Genomic DNA, 24,344 nt, shown 5'->3' on the forward strand with positions numbered 1-24,344 from the left:
AACACACAGTAACACACAGTAACACACTGTAACACACTGTAACACACAGTAACACACTGTAACACACACAGTAACACACTGTAACACACAGTAACACACAGAGTAACACACTGTAACACACAGTAACACACTGTAACACACAGTAACACACTGTAACACACTGTAACACACTGTAACACACACTGTAACACAGTAACACACAGTAACACAGAGTAACACACAGTAACACACAGTAACACACTGTAACACACAGTAACACAGAGTAACACACAGTAACACAGAGTAACACAGAGTAACACACAGTAACACACTGTAACACACAGTAACACACAGTAACACACAGTAACACACTGTAACACACTGTAACACACAGTAACACACTGTAACACACACAGTAACACACTGTAACACACTGTAACACACAGTAACACACACAGTAACACACTGTAACACACACAGTAACACACAGTAACACACTGTAACACACAGTAACACACTGTAACACACTGTAACACACAGTAACACACAGTAACACACACAGTAACACACTGTAACACACAGTAACACACTGTAACACACACAGTAACACACTGTAACACACAGTAACATACTGTAATACACTGTAACACACAGTAACACACACAGTAGCACACTGTAACACACTGTAACACACACAGTAACACACTGTAACACACAGTAACACACTGCAACACACACAGTAACACACTGTAACACACAGTAACATACTGTAATACACTGTAACACACAGTAACACACACAGTAGCACACTGTAGCACACTGTAACACACAGTAACACACAGTAACACACTGTAACACAATTTAACACAGTAACACACTGTAACACACAGTAACACACTGTAACACACTGTAACACACAGTAACACACAGTAACACACTGTAACACACTGTAACACACAGTAACACACAGTAACACACTGTAACACACAGTAACACACACAGTAGCACACTGTAACACACTGTAACACACACAGTAACATACTGTAACACACTGTAACACACTGCAACACACACAGTAACACACTGTAACACACAGTAACATACTGTAATACACTGTAACACACAGTAACACACACAGTAGCACACTGTAACACACAGTAACACACAGTAACACACTGTAACACAATTTAACACAGTAACACACTGTAACACACAGTAACACACTGTAACACACTGTAACACACAGTAACACACTGTAACACACTGTAACACACTGTAACACACAGTAACACACTGTAACACACTGTAACGCACAGTAACACACTGTAACACACTGTAACACACTGTAACACACTGTAACTCACAGTAACACACTGTAACACACAGTAACACACACAGTAACACACTGTAACACACTGTAACACACACTAACACACTGTAACACACACAGTAACACACTTTAACACACACACAGTAACACACTGTAACACACAGTAACATACTGTAACACACAGTAACACACAGTAACACACTGTAACACACAGTAACACACTGTAACACACAGCAACACACTGTAAAACACAGTAACACACAGTAACACACTGTAACATACAGTAACACACTGCAACACACAGTAACACACAGTAACACACACAGTAGCACACTGTAACACACTGTAACACACACAGTAACACACTGTAACACACAGTAACACACTGCAACACACACAGTAACACACTGTAACACACAGTAACATACTGTAATACACTGTAACACACAGTAACACACACAGTAGCACACTGTAGCACACTGTAACACACAGTAACACACAGTAACACACTGTAACACAATTTAACACAGTAACACACTGTAACACACAGTAACACACTGTAACACACTGTAACACACAGTAACACACAGTAACACACTGTAACACACTGTAACACACAGTAACACACAGTAACACACTGTAACACACAGTAACACACACAGTAGCACACTGTAACACACTGTAACACACACAGTAACATACTGTAACACACTGTAACACACTGCAACACACACAGTAACACACTGTAACACACAGTAACATACTGTAATACACTGTAACACACAGTAACACACACAGTAGCACACTGTAACACACAGTAACACACAGTAACACACTGTAACACAATTTAACACAGTAACACACTGTAACACACAGTAACACACTGTAACACACTGTAACACACAGTAACACACTGTAACACACTGTAACACACTGTAACACACAGTAACACACTGTAACACACTGTAACGCACAGTAACACACTCTAACACACTGTAACACACTGTAACACACTGTAACTCACAGTAACACACTGTAACACACAGTAACACACACAGTAACACACTGTAACACACTGTAACACACACTAACACACTGTAACACACTGTAACACACACAGTAACACACTTTAACACACACACAGTAACACACTGTAACACACAGTAACATACTGTAACACACAGTAACACACAGTAACACACTGTAACACACAGTAACACACTGTAACACACAGCAACACACTGTAAAACACAGTAACACACAGTAACACACTGTAACATACAGTAACACACTGCAACACACAGTAACACACTGTAACACACACTAACACACACTAACACACTAACACACAGTAACACACTGTAACACACTGTAACACACAGTAACACACAGTAACACACAGTAACACACTGTAACACAGTAACACACAGCAACACACTGCAACACACTGCAACACACAGTAACACACTTTAACACACAGTAACACACTGCAACACACTGTAACACACTGTAACACACAGTAACTCACTGTAAGACACTGTAACACACTGTAACACACTGTAACACACTGTAACACACAGTAACACACAGTAACTCACAGTAACACACAGTAACATACTGTAACACACAGTAACACACAGTAACATACTGTAACACACAGTAACATACTGTAACACACAGTAACATACTGTAACACACAGTAACACACTGTAACACACAGTAACACACACTGTAACACACTGTAACACACTGTAACACATAGTAACACACAGTAACACACAGTAACACACTGTAACACACTGTAACACACACTGTAACACACACTAACACACGCTAACACACAGTAACACACTGTAACACTTAGTTACACACTTTAACACACAGTAACGCACTGTAACACACAGTAACACACACAGTAACACACTGTAACATTTAATAACACACTGTAACACACAGTAACACACTGTAACACTTAGTAACACACCGTAACACACAGTAACACACAGTAACACACTGTAACACACAGTAACACACAGTAACACACTGTAACACACACTGTAACACACACTAACACACACTAACACACAGTAACACACTGTAACACTTAGTAACTCACTGTAACACACAGTAACACACTGTAACACACTGGAACACACACTAACATACATTAACACACAGTAACACACTGTAACACTTGGTAACACACAGTAACACACAGTAACACACAGTAACACACTGTAACACACTGTAACACACACTGTAACACACACTGTAACACACACTAACACACGCTAACACACAGTAACACACTGTAACACTTAGTTACACACTTTAACACACAGTAACGCACTGTAACACACAGTAACACACACAGTAACACACTGTAACACTTAGTAACACACTGTAACACACAGTAACACACTGTAACACTTAGTAACACACTGTAACACACAGTAACACACAGTAACACACTGTAACAAACTGTAACACACACTGTAACACACAGTAACACACACTAACACACTGTAACACACTGTAACACACTGTAACACACAGTAACACACTGTAACACACTCTAACACACACTGCAACATACACTAACACACACTAACACACAGTAACACACTGTAACACTTGGTAACACACAGTAACACACAGTAACACACTGTAACACACTGTAACACACATTATCACACACAGTAATACACTGTAACACACAGTAACATACTGTAACACACTGTAACACACACAGTAACACTGTAACACTTAGTAAAAAACTGTAACACACAGTAACACTTAGTAACACTTAGTAACACACAGTAACACACAGTAACACACTGTAACACACTGTAGCACACAGTAACACACAGTAACACACTGAAATACACACTGTAACACACTGTATCACACACAGTAACACACTGTAACACACAGTAACACACTGTAACACACACAGTAACACACTGTAACAGTAAGTAACACACAGTAACACACAGTAACATACTGTAACACACAGTAACATACTGTAACACACAGTAACACACTGTAACACACAGTAACACACTGTAAAAGTTAGTAACACACAGTAACACACTGTAAAAGTTAGTAACACACAGTAACACACACAGTAACACACTGTAACACACTGTAACACACACTAACACACTGTAACACACTGTAACACACACAGTAACACACTTTAACACACACACAGTAACACACTGTAACACACAGTAACATACTGTAACACACAGTAACACACAGTAACATACTGTAACACACAGTAACACACAGCAACACACTGTAACACACTGTAACATACAGTAACACACTGTAACACACAGTAACACACTGTAACACACACTAACACACACTAACACACTAACACACAGTAACACACTGTAACACACTGTAACACACAGTAACACACAGTAACACACAGTAACACACAGTAACACACTGTAACACAGTAACACACTGCAACACACTGCAACACACTGCAACACACAGTAACACACTGTAACACACAGTAACACACTGCAACACACTGTAACACATAGTAACACACAGTAACACACTGTAACACACAGTAACTCACTGTAAGACACTGTAACACACTGTAACACACTGTAACACACTGTAACACACAGTAACATACTGTAACACACAGTAACACACAGTAACATACTGTAACACACAGTAACATACTGTAACACACAGTAACACACAGTAACATACTGTAACACACAGTAACATACTGTAACACACAGTAACACACACAGTAACACACTGTAACACATAGTAACACACAGTAACACACAGTAACACACTGTAACACACTGTAACACACACAGTAACACACACTAACACACGCTAACACACAGTAACACACTGTAACACTTAGTTACACACTTTAACACACAGTAACGCACTGTAACACACAGTAACACACACAGTAACACACTGTAACATTTAGTAACACACTGTAACACACAGTAACACACAGTAACACACTGTAACACACACTGTAACACACACTAACACACACTAACACACAGTAACACACTGTAACACTTAGTAACTCACTGTAACACACAGTAACACACTGTAACACACTGTAACACACACTAACATACACTAACACACAGTAACACACTGTAACACTTGGTAACACACAGTAACACACAGTAACACACAGTAACACACTGTAACACACTGTAACACACACTGTAACACACACTAATACACAGTAACACACTGTAACACTTAGTTACACACTTTAACACACAGTAACGCACTGTAACACACAGTAACACACACAGTAACACACTGTAACACTTAGTAACACACTGTAACACACAGTAACACACTGTAACACTTAGTAACACACTGTAACACACAGTAACACACAGTAACACACTGTAACACACAGTAACACACAGTAACACACTGTAACACACACTGTAACACACAGTAACACACACTAACACACTGTAACACACTGTAACACACAGTAACACACTGTAACACACTCTAACACACACTGCAACATACACTAACACACACTAACACACTGTAACACTTGGTAACACACAGTAACACACAGTAACACACTGTAACACACTGTAACACACATTATCACACACAGTAATACACTGTAACACACAGTAACATACTGTAACACACTGTAACACACACAGTAACACTGTAACACTTAGTAAAAAACTGTAACACACAGTAACACTTAGTAACACTTAGTAACACTTAGTAACACACAGTAACACACAGTAACACACTGTAACACACTGTAGCACACAGTAACACACAGTAACACACTGAAATACACACTGTAACACACTGTATCACACACAGTAACACACTGTAACACACAGTAACACACTGTAACAGTAAGTAACACACAGTAACACACAGTAACATACTGTAACACACAGTAACACACTGTAACACACAGTAACACACTGTAAAAGTTAGTAACACACTGTAAAAGTTAGTAACACACTGTAACACACAGTAACACACTGTAACACACAGTAACACACAGTAACACACTGTAACACACTGTAACACACAGTAACACACTGTAACACACAGTAACACACTGTAACACACAGTAACACACACAGTAACGCACTGTAACACACTGTAACACACACTGTAACACACAGTAACACACAGTAACACAAACAGTAACACACAGTAACACACAGTAACACACAGTAACACAAACAGTAACACACAGTAACACACTGTAACACACAGTAACACACTGTAACACACACAGTAACACACTGTAACACTAAGTAACACACAGTAACACACAGTAACACACAGTAACATACTGTAACACACAGTAACACACTCTAACACACAGTAACACACTGTAACACACTGTAAACGTTAGTAACACACTGTAACACACTGTAACACACTGTAACACACAGTAACACACTGTAACACACAGTAACACACAGTAACACACAGTAACACATTGTAACACACAGTAACACACTGTAACACACTGTAACACACAGTAACACACTGTAACACACAGTAACACACACAGTAACACACTGTAACACACTGTAACACACACTGTAACACACAGTAACACACAGTAACACACAGTAACACAAACAGTAACACACAGTAACACACAGTAACACAAACAGTAACACACAGTAACACACAGTAACACACTGTAACACACTGTAACACACACTGTAACACACAGTAACACACAGTAACACAAACAGTAACACACAGTAACACACTGTAATACACTCTAACACACACTATAACACACAGTAACACACAGTAACACACAGTAACACACACTGTAACACACAGTAACACACACAGTAACACACAGTAACACACACAGTAACACACAGTAACACACAGTAACACACACAGTAACACACACAGTAACACACAGTAACACACTGTAACACACACTGTAACACACAGTAACGCACAGTAACACACACAGTAACACACACAGTAACACACAGTAACACACTGTAACACACAGTAACACACACAGTAACACACAGTAACACACAGTAACACACTGTAACACACACTGTAACACACAGTAACGCACAGTAACACACACAGTAACACACACAGTAACACACAGTAACACACATTAACACACACAGTAACACACAGTAACACACAGTAACACACACAGTAACACACACAGTAACACACAGTAACACACTGTAACACACACTGTAACACACACTGTAACACACAGTAACACACAGTAACACACACAGTAACACACAGTAATACACTGTAACACACACTGTAACACACAGTAACACACACAGTAACACACTGTAACACACACAGTAACACACAGTAATACACTGTAACACACACAGTAACACACTGTAACACACAGTAACACACACTGTAACACACAGTAACACACAGTAACACACACTGTAACACACAGTAACACACAGTAACACACAGTAATACACTGTAACACACACAGTAACACACAGTAACACACAGTAACACACAGTAACACACACAGTAACACACAGTAACACACACTGTAACACACAGTAACACACACAGTAACACACAGTAACACACTGTAACACACACTGTAACACACAGTAATACACTGTAACACACACAGTAACACACACAGTAACACACTGTAACACACTGTAACACACACTGTAACACACAGTAATACACTGTAACACACACAACAACACACACAGTAACACACAGTAATACACTGTAACACACAGTAACGCACACTGTAACACACAGTAACACACTGTAACACACACAGTAACACACACAGTAACACACAGTAACACACAGTAATACACTGTAACACACACAGTAACACACACAGTAACACACAGTAACACACAGTAATACACTGTAACACACACAGTAACACACACAGTAACACACAGTAACACACAGTAATACACTGTAACACACACAGTAACACACACAGTAACACACAGTAACACACAGTAATACACTGTAACACACACTGTAACACACAGTAATACACTGTAACACACACAGTAACACACACAGTAACACACAGTAACACACAGTAATACACTGTAACACACAGTAACACACACTGTAACACACTGTAACACACTGTAACACACACAGTAACACACACAGTAACACACTGTAACACACAGTAATACACTGTAACACACACAGTAACACACACAGTAACACACTGTAACACACAGTAACGCACACTGTAACACACAGTAACACACTGTAACACACACAGTAACACACACAGTAACACACTGTAACACACACTGTAACACACAGTAATACACTGTAACACACACAGTAATACACACAGTAACACACACAGTAACACACAGTAACACACAGTAATACACTGTAACACACAGTAACACACACTGTAACACACTGTAACACACTGTAACACACAGTAACACACACTGTAACACACTGTAACACACTGTAACACACAGTAACACACAGTAACACACACAGTAACACACACTGTAACACACAGTAACACACTGTAACACACACAGTAACACACTGTAACACACAGTAACACACACTGTAACACACAGTAACACACAGTAACACACAGTAACACACTGTAACACACACTGTAACACACAGTAATACACTGTAACACACACAGTAACACACACAGTAACACACAGTAACACACAGTAACACACAGTAATACACTGTAACACACAGTAACACACACAGTAACACACAGTAACACACACAGTAACACACAGTAACACACTGTAACACACTGTAGCACACAGTAACACACAGTAACACACTGAAATACACACTGTAACACACTGTATCACACACAGTAACACACTGTAACACACAGTAACACACTGTAACAGTAAGTAACACACAGTAACACACAGTAACATACTGTAACACACAGTAACATACTGTAACACACAGTAACACACTGTAACACACAGTAACACACTGTAAAAGTTAGTAACACACTGTAAAAGTTAGTAACACACTGTAACACACAGTAACACACTGTAACACACAGTAACACACAGTAACACACTGTAACACACTGTAACACACAGTAACACACTGTAACACACAGTAACACACTGTAACACACAGTAACACACACAGTAACGCACTGTAACACACTGTAACACACACTGTAACACACAGTAACACACAGTAACACAAACAGTAACACACAGTAACACACAGTAACACACAGTAACACAAACAGTAACACACAGTAACACACTGTAACACACAGTAACACACTGTAACACACACAGTAACACACTGTAACACTAAGTAACACACAGTAACACACAGTAACACACAGTAACATACTGTAACACACAGTAACACACTCTAACACACAGTAACACACTGTAACACACTGTAAACGTTAGTAACACACTGTAACACACTGTAACACACTGTAACACACAGTAACACACTGTAACACACTGTAACACACAGTAACACACAGTAACACACAGTAACACATTGTAACACACAGTAACACACTGTAACACACTGTAACACACAGTAACACACTGTAACACACAGTAACACACACAGTAACACACTGTAACACACTGTAACACACACTGTAACACACAGTAACACACAGTAACACACAGTAACACAAACAGTAACACACAGTAACACACAGTAACACAAACAGTAACACACAGTAACACACAGTAACACACTGTAACACACTGTAACACACACTGTAACACACAGTAACACACAGTAACACAAACAGTAACACACAGTAACACACTGTAATACACACTAACACACACTATAACACACAGTAACACACAGTAACACACAGTAACACACACTGTAACACACAGTAACACACACAGTAACACACAGTAACACACACAGTAACACACAGTAACACACAGTAACACACACAGTAACACACACAGTAACACACACAGTAACACACAGTAACACACTGTAACACACACTGTAACACACAGTAACGCACAGTAACACACACAGTAACACACACAGTAACACACAGTAACACACTGTAACACACAGTAACACACACAGTAACACACAGTAACACACAGTAACACACTGTAACACACACTGTAACACACAGTAACGCACAGTAACACACACAGTAACACACACAGTAACACACAGTAACACACATTAACACACACAGTAACACACAGTAACACACAGTAACACACACAGTAACACACACAGTAACACACAGTAACACACTGTAACACACACTGTAACACACACTGTAACACACAGTAACACACAGTAACACACAGTAACACACACAGTAACACACAGTAATACACTGTAACACACACTGTAACACACAGTAACACACACAGTAACACACTGTAACACACACAGTAACACACAGTAATACACTGTAACACACACAGTAACACACTGTAACACACAGTAACACACACTGTAACACACAGTAACACACAGTAACACACACTGTAACACACAGTAACACACAGTAACACACAGTAATACACTGTAACACACACAGTAACACACAGTAACACACAGTAACACACAGTAACACACACAGTAACACACAGTAACACACACTGTAACACACAGTAACACACACAGTAACACACAGTAACACACTGTAACACACACTGTAACACACAGTAATACACTGTAACACACACAGTAACACACTGTAACACACTGTAACACACACTGTAACACACAGTAATGCACTGTAACACACACAATAACACACACAGTAACACACAGTAACACACAGTAATACACTGTAACACACAGTAACGCACACTGTAACACACAGTAACACACTGTAACACACACAGTAACACACACAGTAACACACAGTAACACACAGTAATACACTGTAACACACACAGTAACACACACAGTAACACACAGTAACACACAGTAATACACTGTAACACACACAGTAACACACACAGTAACACACAGTAACACACAGTAATACACTGTAACACACACAGTAACACACACAGTAACACACAGTAACACACAGTAATACACTGTAACACACACTGTAACACACAGTAATACACTGTAACACACACAGTAACACACACAGTAACACACAGTAACACACAGTAATACACTGTAACACACAGTAACACACACTGTAACACACTGTAACACACTGTAACACACACAGTAACACACACAGTAACACACTGTAACACACAGTAATACACTGTAACACACACAGTAACACACACAGTAACACACTGTAACACACAGTAACGCACACTGTAACACACAGTAACACACTGTAACACACACAGTAACACACACAGTAACACACTGTAACACACACTGTAACACACAGTAATACACTGTAACACACACAGTAATACACACAGTAACACACACAGTAACACACAGTAACACACAGTAATACACTGTAACACACAGTAACACACACTGTAACACACTGTAACACACTGTAACACACAGTAACACACACTGTAACACACTGTAACACACTGTAACACACAGTAACACACAGTAACACACACAGTAACACACACTGTAACACACAGTAACACACTGTAACACACACAGTAACACACTGTAACACACAGTAACACACACTGTAACACACAGTAACACACAGTAACACACAGTAACACACACTAACACACTGTAACACACACTGTAACACACAGTAATACACTGTAACACACACAGTAACACACACAGTAACACACAGTAACACACAGTAACACACAGTAATACACTGTAACACACAGTAACACACACAGTAACACACAGTAACACACACAGTAACACACAGTAATACACTGTAACACACTGTAACACAGCGTTCTGATTGGCTGAGAGGGAAAACAATTCGGGTTAACGGATTCCGAACCTAAAATAAAATAAAGCTGAATTCTGTCTGAGGAAGTAACGATGCAGAATTCTTCCTCTGAAGGTTCGACCTGTGCTCAGAGGTGAAGAATTCCTCACTTCTTTTGTATATTAGGGTTATTTCATCAGGTCCTAAAGCTCCAGCCCCTGGGGCAGAAACTGCAGGGGCAGAAAAAGCTGGGGCAGAAAAAGCTGGGGCAGAAACAGCTTGGGCAGAAACAGCTTGGGCAGAAACAGCTGGGGCAGAAACAGCTGGGGCAGAAACAGCTTGGGCAGAAACAGCTTGGGCAGAAACAGCTGGGGCAGAAACAGCTGGGGCAGAAACAGCTGGGGCAGAAACAGCTTGGGCAGAAACAGCTTGGGCAGAAACAGCTGGGGCAGAATGGAGAAACAAACTTTGACTTTAGGTCTGAGATGCAGAAACGATGTTTGTTACCAGATGAAATGAAGCTGAACAGGAAACATGTTGAGTTCAGGCCGTCTGATAGGAAGCGGACTTGAAACAGAAGAAGAAGAAGAAGAAGAAGAAGTCTGTTTTTATTATGTAAACACAGACCTGTGGTAGGCGGAGCCTCACGGCCTTCTTCCTCTGCTGTGACAAACACAAACAGCTGACGTGCTCTTCTTCTTCTGTGGTGTAATACCTCAGGGAGCTCCAGCAGAGGCCTCCACCTCCCCACTGCTGCTCCTCTGGGACTCCACACCTCCTCCTCCGTCTCCCCATCAGCTGATCATTAACGCACCTCTGTCTTTTTCTATTTGTTTTCCTGTTTTTATCTCAGCTTTTCTTCGCTTTTTCTGTCATTTTTACACTCATTTAATTTCCTTCTGTTCAGATTATATTTTATTCCTTTTTATTTTACCTCATTTAATGAATCTTTTCCTGTTTCTTTACATCCTTCCTTGTTTCCATATTCCCTCTTTCATTTACATTTTATCGGTTCTTTCATTCCCATTTTTCCTTTTCTTATTTGAAATATTTTTTCAATATTTCTTTACTTTCTTTTCTTTCTTCTTTCCTTCATGCTCTGATTTTTCAGTTGTTTTTCCTTTTCATCCCTTTTCTCTCTTCCTCCATCCTTTCCTCCTTTATGTTTATCGGTTCATCGTCACTTGTTTTTAACGCCGTGCTGCTGCGCTCTGATTGGACGCTTCCTGTCCTGTGGGCTGATGGGAAAAGAGCTGGCTCTTTCCCTCCTCATCCCTGCATCAACAGCCGTTGGAGCGCACGTTAAACCACGTCACCAACCTGAGCTTCACCTCAGGAGTCAAACAGCTTCGTCAGTTTGAAGTTTCTGACTCTTCCAGGCCAGGGGCGGTTTTAGGATCTGGCCTTTAGGGGGGCCCAGCCCCCAGTGCTCACAGAGGCACATTATTTCTCACTAATTGAGGCGAATTAGTACATTTATAAATTTTGGAGCCGTATTAGTTTTGCTTTGAGTAGTGTTTCCCCTACAACATTCAATTTGGACCTCTTCATTTCAAAAGACTGCGGCTCGACGGGGATAACAGAGAGCCTGAGACAAATACTGAAGATAACTCAACATTTATTTTGGGAGTAAAGAGTTCAAACAAAAACAAATGCTAGAAAATAAATAAAATGGTCACTAAAATAATGCATCCTTGAGCAAAAACAAAAGTGTTTTTGCATAATATAATATTTTAAAAATGTGCTGAGCTGTCTCACGGTGGTGCCTCGCCCCTGATTCCAGGTGTTTCCAGGTGTTTCCAGGTGTTTCCAGGTGTCTCCAGAGGTCCGTTTCACGAAGCAGGTTTAGTGAAAACTCTGAGTTTATTAACCCTGAAATGAGGGAAACCCTGAGTTTTCCGTTTCACAAAGAGAGGTAACTTAACCTCTCGGTCAGTTACCGTAGTAACAGAGTCTCTGAACCTAACCTGGTCGGGACCAGGTTTTATTTAAGAAACCTTGAGTTTCTTTCTGTCTCCGCCCTCTTTCAGCCATTTGATTTCCTCATTCATTCAGTCAGCAGAGCGAGTTCTTCTACTTCTATAAGTCCATCAGGCACAGCAGGAGGCGACTGTTTCCTCCAACATGTCCTTTTGACAACGATCCCGTGGATGAAGGAGCAGCATTACTGCGCAGAGAAATAAATATTCCTCAGGAGATGGTTATCAGACCGCGCATAGATTTTTGCATTTACAGACAATTATCTTTTTGAGCGGCACCATCAGAATGTGTTGGGACAAAAGAAAAAAATAAATAATAGATAATAATAAATATTTGTATGAAAAAAGACATATATAGGCCTATTATATTTTATGAAGGCGCTCGTGTCTTGGGGTGGATTCCCTCAGCCACTGCCCTCCCGTTAGAGGTGGCGGTGCTGGGCACCACCGGTTTTACGGGCATCTGCCTTCTTTCTGTTGGCTCAGTAGAAGTCTGTGTTAGTTTAAATAGGCTTAATTATTTAACAGAACATGATATAGATGAGAAGACATAGTTTATGTGTGTGAAAACAACATTATGTTGGGAATAAAATAACTGCACAGTCAAATAGCCACTTAATATTTACTTTACAGTGTAAAACATGATCAAAATGAGCCTCCATGCCGAGGTCTCACCTGTTTGAACAATGTTTTTATATTTCATCTTAAACTGCTGACGCCAAGTGCGCTTCTCCCCCGCAGGATTGCACCTAAATGAAATAAATGAATGGGCTACCATTCAAGCAGTTTCCCTGTAATATTATTGTGATTGCAAAGGACTACATTTAAACTTACACTTTTGCTGCTGCAGAGGTGTTGCACTTATTTATAAAAACTATTGAAACTCGCCGTATGAGCGCATTAAGATATCCAATTCGAGGTTGGTGAAAAACGTAGCCCCTCCTCTTCCCCGTTGCCAAGGTGACTCGTCGAATCGGGGCTCCATTGATGCTGGCTTTTTAAAGTTGTGGTGCACGCGCTAAACTCAAGGTGAACCTACTCAGAGTTGATTAAACTCACTCAAATCAGCATTTCTGGAACCGAAAACTCAGAGTTTTCTATCTCAGAGTAGATCAACTCAGAGGTCAGGAATAGACTCAGAGTTGGTTGAACCTGCTTTGTGAAACGGACCCCAGGTGTTTCCTGGTGTTTGTTTCCAGGTGTCTCCAGGTGTTTCCAGGTTGAAAACTGTCCTGTTCCAGGTCTAACGTGCCTTTGTGCTCTCTCAGGAGGTGCTGCTGAAGCGGGCGGCCGACCTGGTGGAAGCTCTGTACGGGATGCCGCACAACAACCAGGTGAGTTGGGCTCTGAGAGCAGAACTGCCAGAACGTGTTGTTGATGATGTAATCACCTGGAATCTGTGGCTCCGCCCCCCGCAGGAGATCATCCTGAAGCGAGCGGCCGACCTCACCGAGGCGCTCTACAGCGTCCCGCGCAGCCACAACCAGCTGCCGTCGCTCACAGGCTCCGCCCACTCAGGGATGATGGGCGTCAACTCCTTCAGCAGCCAGCTCGCCGTCAACATCTCTGAGGCCTCGCAGGCCGACCAGGGTGAGAGCCGCCGCCGCCGTCACACCGTCAGGGTTTGGGTTACAGGTGGAACACTCGAGTCTGAGGAGCAGCAGGCTGCGTCGGCCGGGAAAGATTTTAGTTCTAAAGTTGGTGTCTGAGTCCGTCTGGATTCGTCTCTGAGGAAGTTCTGCTGCTGTTTGACGGATCGTTTTTAATGTGACGGCTCAGAGTTTCCCACAGGAAACGTAACGGCAGGTTCGCCACATCTGGGTCACGTGATCACATCACCGCCCGAAGCCCTGAAACAGCTCAGAGCTCCACGTGTGAATCCGTTAGAGAAACAGTTCCTATAAAGTTCAGTTTAATTACACCAGGAAACACAACAGCAGCATCTGCTACATGCATAAAGATAAAAACAAACAACAACAACACAAACATAACCACAAACAACAACATAAACACAAACACAAACAACAACAACAACACAAACATAAACACAAACACAAACAACAACAACAACAACAACAACACAAACACAAACATAAACATAAACACAAACATAAACACAAACATAAACACAGACAGCTTTGGAAGGATCTGCATCAGATCTGGGGCCCGTTGCACAAAAGTAGGATAAGGAAAGTGGGATATGTTCAGACCTAAGTTACCATGGAGATTTATTCTGTGAAGCTAGCCTGCTCCAGACCAGGCTAAGTTCCAGGATCTATTTAATCTCATTCCTTATCTCAGTCAGCGGTCGCCACAAATGGAAACCAATATTTATTCCACTGCCTAGAACATATTGTTAAAACATTTAACTATACCCACTATCATTATTGAAACATTTGTGATTATTGATTGCAATCATTTTAGATAACTGATGATTTTAGATGAACCACTAGATAATTTAGTTTCCCCACAGACTACACATAAAGTACATCACCATATAAATATAAATACACATTAGAGAGTACCATGATGTTCCTTTATTGAACAAGGATGAATCAAAGCAAGTAAACCATCAGCTCCTTTCAAAACTGAAGTCACACAGTGCTCTACAAGACAAAGCACAGAATCAGAGCATGCAGTTTGAGACAAACTGTTTGTAAAAATGGCCTATACAAATAAAATTGCCTTGCCTATAAAGCACAAAAACCTAACAAAAATTCCTCTGCCATTGCAGGCCCAACTTAAATAAACATGCATATTAATTAAAATAATTTAACACATATTGGTCTCTGACCAGCCGACCACAGCCGTCATCCGGGAAGATGGCAGGATTGTCCCAGTCTATGAGAGCTGGCACTCTGGGGGCCCTCTCCTTTCTCAGGCAGGCCACACTGTGGAGGACAGCACAGGCCACAGTGATATCACATGCCCTGTCTGGGCTGACTCTCAGGTGGGTCAGACACTGAAAGCGTGCCTTCAGTAGGCCAAATGTCATTTCTATCCGGGCCCTTGTTCTGGCATGGGCATGGTTGTATGCCAGTTGTGGCTCCAGAGGGTCTGCAAATGGAGTGAGCAGAAAAGGCTGGCAGGCGTACCCTCTGTCACCCAGCAATACACCCAGGAATTCACCTGTGAATACAAAATGTTACCATCACAACCTCATAAGTAGTGACATTCTTAACACAGCCATGATGTTAAAAGTGGTTGTCAACAGAGGTTCTGTGGCTCACCTTGTGATAGGCGCCGATAGATCTCTGAGTACCGAAACACTCGGGAGTCGTGGACCGAGCCGGGACACTTTGCCACAACATTACTGAACAAATAGTCAGCATTGCAGACCATCTGAAATGATGAGATGTTAAACCAATTAATGCACATCACAGGCAATGTACAGTGTTCATTAATCAACTTTATCAAAAGTCATGTTCACCTGTACATTGATGCTGTGGAAGTTTTTCCTGTTCACAAAATCCCCCTCATGGCCACCTGAGGGGGATTTTATTTTGATGTGTGTGCAGTCCACTGCTCCAATGACATTGGGGAAACCTGTAATACGATGCAATGAGTATCTTACTCTGAATGTTAACATTGTAATTGTAACTGTAATTAAAAAAAAAAAAATGTCTTACCTGCAATCCTATAGAACTCCTCCTTGATGTCACAGAGTCTTCTATGCCCAGGGGAGGAGATGAAGATGCTTGCAAGTCCTTTAATAGCGTTTTTTTTTTTCACTGCTAAAACAGTACAGGCAATGTGTGGGCAGGCACATTCTTAATAAAAAGTTGCTGCCATGTCCATTTTGGTTGCTTGCTTGCGCTTGACTCAGAGCGCGGATCTCGAAAACACATGAGAAGCTATACAGAATCATACGCGGCGGACAGCACAGCTTTATGCCGATTACACACACAGGCTCCACACCTCCACACGCATCGCGTCTGCAATCATAACTCATCAGGGGAAATCACATTTTGCCAATATTTTAGAGACCCCCCAACATTTCCCAAATCATGTTTTCGGGGGGTCTCGTGTCAGTTTCAGGGGGTCTCGGATCCCCCGAGTCCCCCGTAGTTCGAACACTGCCTAATTGTGATAGTTTCAGTGGAGTGGTGAGTGTGTATTTGTGCACTACTTACGCATTCAGGCGGTCATAAATGGTTTGCCACGCTTGCTCCCTTTGTTTTTTAACTGTGGCAGTATTTCCTTTTTGTTTTATTTTCTCCTTCACCTCTTCATATGCTTCCATTAATAATTATTGCTCCGCTGGGGAGAAATACGCCGCCCTTGTTGCCATGGTGAATCAGTGAATCTATGATCGATCGTGGGGTCTATTTAAGCAAGCCGTGTGCAGCACTTATCCGGGATCGCTTTCACCTGGCTTAATGAATCCGTGTCTGCTCATCCTGGATTGGCCTTTGTGCAACCAACTAAGCCTGGGCGCCATGTTTTGGATTCCCTGAACCTGGCTAAGTAACTCATCCTGGATGTCTAAATCCTACTTTTGTGCAACGGGCCCCTGCTTCCCACGCCGCGGCCGGCCGGGCAGCTCGGCTCCACATGTGTTTCCCATCGCCGGCTCTCCTCGCCCTCGTCCCCGGGCAGCGCGCCATCAGCTGCTCCTGCTGGGGGGGGCAGTAATGGCGTTGGCTCGGGCTGAGGCTGGTGGGAACTCTGCAGCCTCAGGGGGGGTCAGAGGTCAGCTGAGCTGCGGGGGAACATCCAATGCAGCCTGGGGAGGGGGGGGGGGGGGCAGGTGAGAGATGGAGAGCAGACCTCACCTGCAGGGAGGATGATGTCACCTCTGAGGTCATCGGAGGTCAAGGAGCTGCAGGAAACACCGGTGATCAGGTTCACGTGTCAGAGCTGCCCAACTTTATTTATAAAGCCAGAGTTTACAAAGTGCTCTGACATAACTTTATTTATAACGCCTGAGTTTAGAAAGTGCTCTGACATAACTTTATTTATAACGCCTGAGTTTACAAAGTGCTCTGACATAACTTTATTTATAACACCAGAGTTTACAAAGTGCTCTGACATAACTTTATTTATAAAGCCAGAGTTTACAAAGTGCTCTGACATAACTTTATTTCTAACACCAGAGTTTACAAAGTGTTCTGACATAACTTTATTTATAAAGCCAGAGTTTACAAAGTGCTCTGACATAACTTTATTTATAACACCAGAGTTTACAAAGTGCTCTGACATAACTTTATTTATAACACCAGAGTTTACAAAGTGCTCTGACATAACTTTATTTATAACACCAGAGTTTACAAAGTGCTCTGACATAACTTTATTTATAACACCAGAGTTTACAAAGTGCTCTGACGGAGCAGGTGGAGGAACGAGCAGCAGGAAAAAGTTTAAGAAGGAATCAAGGCCGAGGTCACATGACCTTTAACATCAAGGTTCTGATTCTGTCCAAAGTCCAGGAACAGGGTCTGATGAGCAGCTCAGAGACCCAAACGGGCTTTAAAAGTCTTAAAGTCGGTTCTGAAACGGACAGAAGCCCAAATGAGACGCTTCAGAAGAACGCCGGGAACATAAAACTCTGAACTCATTCAGTTATTCATTTATCTATTCTTCTTTCACTCCTTATTTCTCATTGTTTGATGCTTCTTCTTCTCTTCCTTGTTAATAATGGAAAGTTAACCGCAGTTTCAGTGTCTGAAAGTCCCTTTTTCCCCCATTTGAACTCGTTCTGATCTCCTCAGCTGAAGCTTGAACCCCGTCTTCTCTTCTTCTCTGCTCTCAGGTTACTCCCGTAACTCCAACAGCGTGTCTCCTCGTGGTTACGTGCCCAGCTCCACGCCTCAGCAGTCCAACTACAACACCATCACGTCCACCATGAACGGATACGGAGCGGCGGGGATGACCAACCTGGGCGTGCCCGGCTCCCCCAGCTTCCTCAACGGCTCCACCGCCAACTCTGCTTACGCAAGTGAGTCCGCGTAGACGACCTCCTGCACCTGAGAGGCGGTCAGCAGGAGGTTCACCCTGTGAAAAGCATGTTTCCCTGTTCAAAAACACGCTATGAGGAACATTTAGACCCAATGTCTGAGCTCGCTGCTGAACAAAAAACACCTGAAGTGTGATGTGAGGCCAAGCTAGGCTAAGCTAACGGCAGCTTAGCTTAGCTTAGCTTATAGAAGGAGGTTCACTCTGGCTGTGAAAAGCATGTTTCCCTGTTCAAAAACACGCTATGAGGAACATTTAGACCCAATGTCTGAGCTCGCTGCTAAAGTGTGATGTGAGGCTAAGCTAAGCTAGGCTAAGCTAAGCTAACGCAGGGGAAGGCAGTGAGAGAACCGACTCGTTCTCATGAAATCTGGGAGGATTGATCAGGTTTGATTTAGCATCAAAGCAGTGAATCTGAGACGGGACCGTGAACTTTGAACGCAGCAGGGGGTAAGAAGATGTTCATAAATGATGTTGCTGATATGGGATGTCATACAGCTTCATGTCAAAAGAGGCGAACTGTCCCTTTAACCCTTTAATGTCCGTCATGAGAAAGATGCAAAAGAAAAATGTTTCATTTTCTTTGGGCACCAATCATCAGAATCGGTGTTTTTAACTCGTGGTGCGGTGTCACTTCGTGGTAAAAGTATCGAGATTTGGAAAAGTTTTGGCAAAATGGAGGATTTCTTTCAGCCTTAGTTGAACTGGGTGGTGGAGGTGGTTTGGGTGCTGACATCCTGAAAAAGGTGCTCCATCCAGCGGTTTCTGAAGGCAGCTAAAATGTTGGCAGGTGGGTTTGATCCTGACCTGAAATTAAAGCTTTAATCGTTTCAGAGGGCGAAGTTTTAATGAAATAAAACAAATGTGTGAGAGGCAGAGCTGCAGGATCTGAGCTAACTCCACCTGGAGTAAGAATGGGAGGAGCAGCTGTAATTAGAGTGAAGAAGAAGACGAGCTGGCGGGCGGTGCTGTTGGTCCTGTCGGTCCCGTTGGTGCTGTTGGTGCCGTTGGTGCCGTTGATCCCGTTGGTCCTGTCGGTCCCGTTGGTCCTGTCGGTGCTGGCGGTGCTGTCGGTGCCGTCGGTCCTGTTGGTGCCGTTGGTCCCGTTGGTCCTGTCGGTGCTGTCGGTGCTGTTGGTCCCGTTGGTCCTGTTGGTGCTGTTGGTCCCGTCGGTGCTGTTGGTCCTGTTGGTCCTGTCGGTGCTGTTGGTCCTGTTGGTCCTGTTGGTCCTGTCGGTGCTGTTGGTCCTGTCGGTGCTGTTGGTCCTGTCGGTCCTGTTGGTCCCGTTGGTGCTGTCAGTGCGGTTGGTCCTGTTGGTGCTGTTGGTCCTGTCGGTGCCGTTGGTCCCGTTGGTGCTGTCAGTGCGGTCGGTCCTGTCGGTGCTGTTGGTCCCGTTGGTCCTGTCAGTGCGGTTGGTCCTGTTGGTGCCGTTGGTGCCGTTGGTCCTGTTGGTCCTGTTGGTGCCGTTGGTCCCGTTGGTGCCGTTGGTGCTGTTGGTCCTGTCGGTGTGGTTGGTCCTGTTGGTCCCGTTGGTCCTGTCGGTGCGGTTGGTCCTGTTGGTCCTGTCGGTGCGGTTGGTCCTGTTGGTGCGGTTGGTGCGGTTGGTCCTGTCGGTCCCGTTGGTCCTGTTGGTCCTGTCAGTGCGGTTGGTCCTGTTGGTACTGTTGGTGCCGTTGGTGCCGTTGGTCCCGTTGGTGCTGTCAGTGCGGTTGGTCCTGTTGGTCCTGTCGGTGCTGTCGGTGCCGTTGGTCCCGTTGGTCCTGTCAGTGCGGTTGGTCCTGTCGGTGCTGTCGGTGCCATTGGTGCTGTTGGTCCCGTTGGTGCTGTTGGTCCTGTCGGTGCCATTGGTGCTGTTGGTCCCGTTGGTGCTGTTGGTCCCGTTGGTGCTGTTGGTCCTGTCGGTGCTGTCGGTGCCATTGGTGCCGTTGGTCCCGTTGGTCCTTTCAGTGCGGTTGGTCCTGTTGGAGCTGTTGGTGCCGTTGGTGCCGTTGGTGCCGTTGGTCCTGTCGGTGCTGTTGGTGCTGTCGGTGCGGTTGGTCCTGTTGGTCCCGTTGGTCCTGTCAGTGCGGTTGGTCCTGTTGGTACTGTTGGTGCCGTTGGTGCCGTTGGTCCCGTTGGTGCTGTCAGTGCGGTTGGTCCTGTTGGTCCTGTCGGTGCTGTCGGTGCCGTTGGTCCCGTTGGTCCTGTCAGTGCGGTTGGTCCTGTTGGTACTGTTGGTGCCGTTGGTGCCATTGGTCCTGTTGGTCCTGTTGGTGCTGTCGGTGCCGTTGGTCCCGTTGGTCCTGTCAGTGCGGTTGGTCCTGTCGGTGCTGTCGGTGCCATTGGTGCTGTTGGTCCCGTTGGTGCTGTTGGTCCTGTCGGTGCTGTCGGTGCCATTGGTGCCGTTGGTCCCGTTGGTCCTTTCAGTGCGGTTGGTCCTGTTGGAGCTGTTGGTGCCGTTGGTGCTCGGGCTGATTAACGGGCCTGAAGGCGCAGGTGTGCTGTGGTGGAGTCAGACTCCGCCCGCGGGGAGCGCTCCATTGTTTTGGCGTCTGTTTCAAAGAGCTCCGGCGGTCTCAGTGAGACTCGTTTAGGAGGCAGCGAGCTCAGACGGCGTCTCCGTGCCAGGTGATGCTGTCGTCCCTGGCGACCAAACAAAAGGTTCGGCTGGCATCTCGCCTGGCTGAGCTGCAGCTTCCTGCCGCCGAGGGTCTGAATGTGTGAACGCCGCCACGCATTGTTCGCCTCCTGCTGACTGTCCCCCTGTCCATCCCCCCCTCACCCCTCCACTAACCCACTAACATCCTCACCGCATCCTTCATGCATTCACGCTTTGGGCCCATTAACGTCAGAGACACCCGGAGAAGGAGCCAAGGAGGAAATGTGAGGAGAAAAGAAAGAAGCAGCAGACTGATAGGTGCTGGCATGAAGAAATGATTCACATCCACATCCCCCCGTGTTCATTTTACTCAGCTCCATTTTCAGATGCTTCCTTCAATCATTTACAGACACTCAGAGGAAGCTCTCAAAGGGCAGCTCGACGTTTCAGGAGATCCTCGTCACTGTTGGATCAGCACTGACCTGCAGCTTAGCTTCGAATAAAAAACAGACACCTTCCAACACCAGGAGAACAAACACAGGTTCCACCTTTGAAACAACTCAGAACACATCTGGAACAGACATCGCTCTCATCACTGTGAAAGTAGCTGGTTTCCTAGGTGACCCAGAACTGTCTGAACAAACAAAACGTTAAAGTTCTGTAATAAAACGTCCATCTCATCGAAAGTAGGAGAAACTGTCGGCCATCATCTGCAGCTGAAGGAAACACCGAGTTCGAAGGTTTGACTCAAACATGAAACCTGGAATTAACAAGTTTTTACTGACTCAGAGAAACTCGGACACGAGTCAAAGACACGAGTCAGATCTGCGACTGTCAGGGTGGGGTGGTGAGGTAGGACACGGATGCGGACTTTCAAAAAGAAAACTGGGTTTATTTTACAAGAAAACAAAGTTAAACAAAAGCGTGGCTGAGCTGGATGACAAAAAACCTAAACTGTGGAATAAATACTTCATACAAAACGAGTCATGCTAAATACTTAGCTTTAGCGGTGTGGTGTGGTGTGGCGTGGCGTGGGAAAGACGGGTAGGATCTCGCAAACTGAAAGAATTGACTGTAAACTAAATAGGGACCTGGGAGTGATTAGTGAATGAGTGCAGCTGATGAGGAAAACAGGTGAAGTGAGTGAAGCTAACGAACTGAGTGAGTGAAAAACAATGGCAAAACCTAACTAAACATGAACTCAAAAACCAAGACCTAAAAAATGATAAAACAAAAAACTAAAAACATGAGGAAAGTCACGTGGGCGTTACAGCGATGCTGAAGGTTAAAGACACGAGTCAAAGCTGCGATGCTGAAGGTTAAAGACACGAGTCAAAGCTGCGATGCTGAAGGTTAAAGACACGAGTCAAAGCTGCGATGCTGAAGGTCAAAGACACGAGTCAAAGCTGCGATACTGAAGGTTAAAGACACGAGTCAAAGCTGCGATGCTGAAGGTTAAAGACACGAGTCAAAGCTGCGATGCTGAAGGTTAAAGACACGAGTCATAGCTGCGATACTGAAGGTCAAAGACACGAGTCATAGCTGCGATGCTGAAGGTCAAAGACACGAGTCATAGCTGCGATGCTGAAGGTCAAAGACACGAGTCAAAGCTGCGAC

At 43.5% G+C, this 24,344-nt stretch overlaps 1 protein-coding gene across 2 annotated transcripts in view; it reads left to right on the top strand.

The window, feature by feature from the left end:
* The window catches only part of LOC142398062 (transcription factor COE3-like), a 209,725-nt gene that overhangs the window by 173,970 nt on the left and 11,411 nt on the right, over positions 1-24,344 (top strand). For both annotated transcript variants that reach the window (XM_075482026.1, XM_075482027.1), the window contains exons 12-14: positions 15,463-15,528; positions 15,613-15,784; positions 19,947-20,132. In XM_075482026.1, the coding sequence (XP_075338141.1) occupies positions 15,463-15,528; positions 15,613-15,784; positions 19,947-20,132 (424 nt within the window). The remainder of the gene's footprint in view (positions 1-15,462; positions 15,529-15,612; positions 15,785-19,946; positions 20,133-24,344) is intronic.

Source organism: Odontesthes bonariensis, chromosome 13, assembly GCF_027942865.1.
Source record: "Odontesthes bonariensis isolate fOdoBon6 chromosome 13, fOdoBon6.hap1, whole genome shotgun sequence".
Lineage (NCBI taxonomy): Eukaryota > Metazoa > Chordata > Actinopteri > Atheriniformes > Atherinopsidae > Odontesthes > Odontesthes bonariensis.